This window comes from Ornithodoros turicata, chromosome 3, assembly GCF_037126465.1.
Source record: "Ornithodoros turicata isolate Travis chromosome 3, ASM3712646v1, whole genome shotgun sequence".
NCBI classification, from domain to species: Eukaryota; Metazoa; Arthropoda; class Arachnida; order Ixodida; family Argasidae; genus Ornithodoros; species Ornithodoros turicata.
In genome coordinates this window covers 93,320,833-93,327,789 of record NC_088203.1, presented here as the reverse complement: position 1 = coordinate 93,327,789, position 6,957 = coordinate 93,320,833, and the positions used below count along the sequence as shown (strand labels likewise).

At 48.3% G+C, this 6,957-nt stretch overlaps 1 protein-coding gene across 1 annotated transcript; it reads left to right on the top strand.

The window, feature by feature from the left end:
• The first annotated feature begins 2,759 nt into the window (after window positions 1–2,759).
• Window positions 2,760–6,581, top strand: LOC135389746 (uncharacterized protein K02A2.6-like). The gene has a single exon (XM_064619778.1). The coding sequence runs from the start codon at window positions 2,760–2,762 to the stop codon at window positions 6,579–6,581; it is 3,822 nt and encodes a 1,273-aa protein (XP_064475848.1).
• The last annotated feature ends 376 nt before the right edge of the window (window positions 6,582–6,957 follow it).

Genomic DNA, 6,957 nt, shown 5'->3' with positions numbered 1-6,957 from the left:
AACTGGAATCCATGGAAAGTAATGGAGTCATAACAAGAGTAACGGAGTCAACACTGGGTCCACCCCATTGTAGTTGTGCCCAAGAAGAGCGGAACTGCTTGAACGCGTTTGTTTGGATCCTCGAAAGCTCAATGCAGCCATCAAACGTGAACATTATAAAATTCCGACAGAATAAATTTTAGTAAACCTTAGCGAATGTAAACTGTTCACTTTGTTTGACGCTAATCAGGCGTTCTGGCACATCCCGTTGGACACACAGAGCTCTTATTTGTGCACCTTTGCCACGCCGTGGGGGCGTTACAGATTTTTACGCTTACCATTTGGATTATCAAGTGCACCTGAAATTTTTCAATGCGCTATGAACGATGCCTTCCGTGGGCATAACTACATTCGTCCATACTTCGATGATATACTTCTGGCCGCAAAGACAACGGATCAGCATAAGGAACAGCTTCGCAGAGTCCTCACCTTAGCCAGAAATAATAATCTGAAACTCAATCCATCGAAGACTCAGTTGGCTCAGCCTCGTGTGAAGTACTTTGGGCACGTTCTGACTGATCAAGGCATCTGCGCCGATGAAGATAAAGTGCGAACTATTTCGGCAATGAAGCTGCCAGCAAATAAGGCAGAGCTTCAGAGGTTCCTTGGCATGGTTACGTACCTCTCAAAATTTCTGCCTAATCTATCGCAGGAGACAAGTGAGCTTCGTGAACTCCTAAAATCTGATGTACCGTGGCTCTGGGGCGCAAATAAGACTAAGCAGTTTGATCACATCAGAGAACTCCTGAAGAAGGCGCCTGTACTGGCGTACTTCGACAAAACGAAGCCCGTCACGTTGTCTACCGACGCGAGTTCTTACGGCATCGGCACAGTGCTTATGCAAGATGGTCGCCCTGTTGCGTCCGCGTCCGCAGCTTTGAATGAAACACAGCAATCGTACGCGCAGATTGAGAAGGAGTTGCTTGCTATTGTTTTCGCATGTACGCATTTTCATTACTATATCTTCGGCCGATCGGTTGAAGTACACATGGACCATAAACCGCTCATCTGCTGCTTCGTCTCAACGATTACAACGTCACTATTACCTATACGTTCCGGGGAAATACCTAACGATAGCAGATGCCTTATCACGCGCTCCTGACCCGGCAGGGATGATCGACGATAACGAGGGCGTATATCCGATAACAGTTTGCACCCTCGCAACGGCTTCTACGCCGAAGTTTTTAGAGATACGCGCCGCAAAGAAGAACAGAAGAAGAACAGTCTCTGTTCGAAATATCGGCGGCTTCTGTCCTGAGGCAACTCCCTTCCTACATCTCTACCGGTTCGCTGGATTTCTACCCATCTGCGCCGCAACCAAGGTATATCTAAACAGGTAGCGCAACTCCCATAGGCCCCTGTGTCTTCAGAACGACGCCATGACAGAGTCGGTCAGCACCATCCATCCGTTACGCGGACTACTACGATTGTAAATATATGGCGTCAGAGGTGACGTCAGAAGTATGAATAATAAGTAGTGCATAATTCGCCCTGGCACGTTTTCGTTCGCGCACTTCGTTTGCGTTGTATTCCCTTTTCCTCACCCGTGCAACAGTACCAGACGAGAACACAGAAAAAATAAATCGTATCAGCTTTAATGAAACGTACCAATACGAAATACATATAGTTATCACATATCTTGACAACTCCAAACAGAAGGGCACCGTGATATCACACAGAAACGAGGAAGGTTCACTTAAGCGCCATTTCTCACCTAGAGCAATACGCACACACAGTGATTAGACGTTTGCATTGATTCAATGAGTGGCCATTGCAACAAAACATGACATCGTTGGTGCACAGTTGATTCCTGCTAACACTCACGCTATCATGGCCGCTCGTCCGATGAATTTTTTTCTCGCGGGGCCAGCAACAGGGGATGCATTGTATTCATCAGTTCACACGTGTTAACCTTGGCCTACAGCTCCGAGATGTGAATGTCGCTACCTGTTTGACCCAAAAAGTATACGAACTCCGCATTACAATGCACGAACACACGGCACGGATACACAGATGCACGGATAAACACGCCCGTCCACTGTGACATATGCGCAAAGGAGCAGGATACGGAAACGTACTCGGGTGGTAGATGATTTCGTATATGTGCACGAGTGGGGCAACAGAAAGTTTTTTCTACATTGAAATTATGAATAACGTACTAGTACGCACACAACCCATGCCCACGTTCTAAAGTTTTTGTGTTTACGATCGTACCTCTACTGTCAACACCCAGGATCGCTCGCGCCTCATGATGGTAGCGTTGCTGATGGGTCTGATTTAGTATTTTCGCTTGTTTTCGCTACCAGTTTAGATATACCTTGCCGCAACTGTTAAGGATGAAACATTGCAGGCCGGTCGTGGTCAAGAAAGATAAGGTCAGGATCTGTCATGCAAGGACATTTCAAGAAGAGTCAATGAAGAGTTTGGGTTTTGAGCTTTGGGACAAAATATCTTTTGTGTAATGTTGACTGGGTTCTTTTAGACTGATTGAGAAAGGGGAGATGTAATGGTGTTAACGACGACGAGCGCTCTGTATAGGCTCGCGAGAGGGCAAAGAGAAAGACGACGAATAAAGAGAAGCACCACGTGTGACATGGTGGCAGCGGTGTTACGTCAACGACGTGGCCAGCGTTCGAAGCGAAAGGATTAGCCCTAGCTGGCAGAAGTTCGCAATGGAAACGACTACTACGCCGATGACTTCAACGTTGGTAGCAGCAACGATGACAAGTATCCTGCCTCCGCCCAAGCCACTCGATGTTACCGGCGATCTTTGGAAAGCTTGGAAGTTGTGGAAAGGCGAGTTTAGACTCTTCTCTACAGCGACAAATCTAAAGGCGCAGCCAAAGGAAGTTCAGGCCGCGACCTTCTTGGTTATACTGGGTGAAGAAGGCAGGAAGATATGCAATACGCTACAGTTTGAAACGGAAGCGGACCGTGACGATGTCGACAAGCTTATCCAGAAACTGGAAGAGCACTGCAAACCGACGCTCAATTTAACGTACCACGAATTTCTGTTCGGATCGCGAAACCAGAAAGAAGGGGAGCGATTTGACGAGTGGCTGACAGAGCTTCGGATACTCGCTGCTAGCTGCGAGTTCGGGACCTTGGAAAAACGCATGCTGCGTAGCCGCATAATCCTTGGAGTTCGCGACAAGAAACTTCAGCAAAGGCTGATCTCGGAAAATCCGTCATGTGAGAAGGTTATAGAAACATGTCGGATGAGAGAGCTCAGCAAGCAGCAGTTTGATGATATCCAGAAGGAAAAAGATGAAGTGAAGGAAGTTCACGCGGTCACGAAGCGAACGAGAACTTGTTCGAAGTGTGGATATACGCACGATAAAGATGCATGTCCGGCGCAAGGCAAGGAATGCAAGAGCTGCGGTAAACTTAACCACTTCGCCAGTGTGTGCAGAAGCAAAGGACAACGAAAGAAATATAGAAGGAAGCCGAAGGCAAAACAGGTCCTTGAAGTGGAACGTGAAGAAGACACTTACTTCTTGCAAATGCTGTCCGTAAATAACGTCGCATCGAGCGATCTCTGGTCTGCTGAGGTTACGATCGAGAACGTGAAACTAAACTGCAGAGTAGACACTGGTGCCAATTGTTCCGTAATCTCAGCCGGACAGTTGAGAAAAGTCACTAACAAGAAGACTACAAAATGCAACGTTACGTTGAACACCTTCTTTGGCTTCAAGCAAAAGGCCGCAGGCAGGATTCCTCTGCAAGCATCATGTAACGGCCAAAGCACAAAGGTGCTGTTCTTCGTCGTACCACAAGAGGTACCGCTTACCCTGAGTGGGAAAGCGTCGGAAGAACTAGGTCTGATCCAGCGCACAGTGCATTCGGCAGTTGCTACAAAAACAAGCGACGAACATCACTTGTACGGACCAGCACAACCTTATCGGGACGTCTTTGAAGGCCTTGGAAAGCTAAAAGGGGTACAGTACCACATGAAGTTAACACCCCATGCAAAAGGAGTTGTAAAACCAGCAAGGCGGATTGCCGTTGCACTGAAAGACAAAGTCAAGCGCGAACTCGACCACATGGAAGCCGACGGAGTAATCGCCAAGGTGACGGAACCTACCGAGTGGGCGAGCAACATGGTGGTCGTGGTCAAGAAAGATAAGGTCAGGATCTGTCTTGATCCCGCAGATCTCAACAAGGCGCTCCTTCGGGAACACTACCCCATGGCGACACTCGAAGATATCGCGCCGCGTCTGGGAAAGGCAAAGTACTTTTCGACACTTGACGCATCGTCTGGCTTTTGGCAAATTCAGCTCGACAAGGACTCCTCATACATCTGTACTATGAGCACACCGTTTGGGCGATACCGTTTCCTAAGGATGCCGTTTGGGATTTCAACAGCTCATGAAGTCTTCCAGCGAGCTATGCACAGGGTCCTACAGGATCTCGACGGTGTCGATGTCGTAATGGACGACATCCTTGTCTGGGGAGGGACCAAGGCTGAGCATGATCAACGCCTTATGAGGCTGCTGGAGCGATGCAGGGATGTAAACCTCAAACTAAACATCAGGAAATGTTGTTTCCTTCAACAGCAAGTACGGTACTTGGGACAAATGATCACGTCAGAAGGACTTGCTGTGGATCCAAGGCGAGTCGAGGATATTCTCGCCGTTACTGAGCCAACAAATGTCAAGGAACTTCGTACCTTCCTGGGCATGATCAACTTCGTGTCAAGATTCATCCCCAATGCATCACAAGTGTCGGCACCGCTACGTGAACTGCTCAAAACAGATACAATTTGGGAATGGTCAACCAGACACAAAGACAGCTTCAAAGAGCTACGCGAAGCGTTGACGAAGGCACCGGTTTTAGCGTACTTTCAAGCACACAAGCCTGTGACGCTCTCAGTCGACGCTAGCCAGGATGGAGTTGGAGCTGTCTTAACACAAGAAGGGCATCCCGTTGCGTATTCCTCCCGTTCCCTTACGGAGACTCAACAAAGATATGCACAAATTGAAAAGGAGATGGTCGCCATTGTACACGGCTGCGAGAAGTTCCACGAGTACATCTTCGGACAACCCAGCGTAAAGGTCGAGTCCGACCACAAGCCGTTGGAAGCCATTTTCAAGAAGCCTCTCCACGGATGTCCACTTCGTCTACAAAGAATGAGGCTCGCACTTCAAAAATACCCGATTAACGTTGTATACAAACCTGGAAAGGAAATGTTCATTGCAGATGCTTTATCACGATTTCCGAAGCAGGAATGCCTGAGAGAAGAGGAGCACTTCTATGTAAACGTACTTCAATACCTCGATGTTTCCGACGAAAAAATAGCGGAAATATCGCGAGCGACAGAACGTGATGGCCAGCTGCAGAAGATAAGAAAATACGTCGAAACAGCATGGCCTAACAATAAAAACGAAGTTGACAACGAGGTGCGTCAGTACTGGACCTACAAGGAAGAAATTCACGCGCAGGATGGTCTGCTGTTTCGTTCCAACAGACTAATCATCCCAAAGGGAATGCGGCAAATCACACTAAAGCTGTTGCATGCTTCACACTGTGGAGAAGAAAAGATGAAGGAGAGAGCGCGGGACGTCATGTTCTGGCCCGGGATCACGTCTGAGATTGAACAACTAGCAAGAAACTGCGCTCTATGTGAGAAGCATCGACCACGAAACGAGAGACTTCCTATGATAAGCCATGAACTCCCTAAGTTGCCATGGCAGGTTATCGGCGCTGACCTTTTCAGCCAGGGTGGAAGAGAGTTCTTGATCCTTGTGGACTACTACTCTTTCTACTACGAAGTCAAACCACTAAAGCGATCTACAGCGAAAGAGGTGGTAGCCATATGCACAGACGTGTTCACCACGCATGGAATTCCAGTAAGGTTTCTGAGCGATAATGGCCCACCATTCGGCAGCCATGAGTTCCGAGAAGGCATGAGGTTCCTCGGAGTCACGCACATTACTTCTAGCCCTCATTACCCGAGGTCTAACGGCATGGCTGAACGAGCAGTGAGGGAAGCGAAGAAACTACTAAGCAAGTACGCCTATGAGAGCACAGAATTCAAGACTGCTCTGCTCGAGTGGAGAAATACTCCGCGGGACAAGGTGTTAAAATCACCAGTACAACGCTTGATGGGAAGGAGCACCCGGACACTTCTTCCGGTACATTCAGCATGTCTGCAACCAAGCCTGGTACAGCCAAAGGATGTGGTATCACGGCTTCAGCATCTCCGCCAACGTCAGCAGGTCTACTACAATAGAGGAACTAGACAGCTGCCTCAACTGCTGCCGGATAGTCCAGTGACAGCCTACAACAGCAAAGTCAAGACTTGGGCACCAGCAACAGTTGTGGGGTCCGCCGGGGCACCAAGGTCCTACATCATAAGGACGAGCGACGGTGCTGAGCTTCGTCGTACTCGGGAGCATCTTAGATCATCGCAATGTCAGCAGCAGCAACCTGCTTCCACTCCCGAGAACGAACCACGGTCGGGTCCAGCCACGGAGTCAGTACCAGTTCGTCGAAGCACCAGACAACGTCGAAGCCCTCGGAGATACCCCCTAGAAGAGTAATCTGTGGCTCCGTATCATGCAAGGACATTTCAAGAAGAGTCAAGGAAGAGTTTGGGTTTTGAGTTTTGGGACAAAATATCTTTTGTGTAATGTTGACTGGGTTCTTTTAGACTGACTTGAGAAAGGGGAGATGTAATGGTGTTAACGACGACGAGCGCTCTGTATACACAGTAAATTTATTTACGCCCCTATGAGTGTAAAATGAGTGTTAGATAACTCACACCCTTATGGGTGTAAATGCTACACCTCAATAATGGGTGTAACGGGGGTGTGACATGTTGCACCCAAAAGAAGGGTGTTTATTGGGTGTATTGACCCAAAAAACGAAAAAAGAAGGCTTGCTCCCGGAATTCACGGAACACTAGTTCCACTGATG

Excerpts from the sequence above, each read along its gene's own strand:
- LOC135389746 (XM_064619778.1), top strand. The coding sequence starts at position 2,760 with ATGACAAGTATCCTGCCTCCGCCCAAGCCACTCGATGTTACCGGCGAT.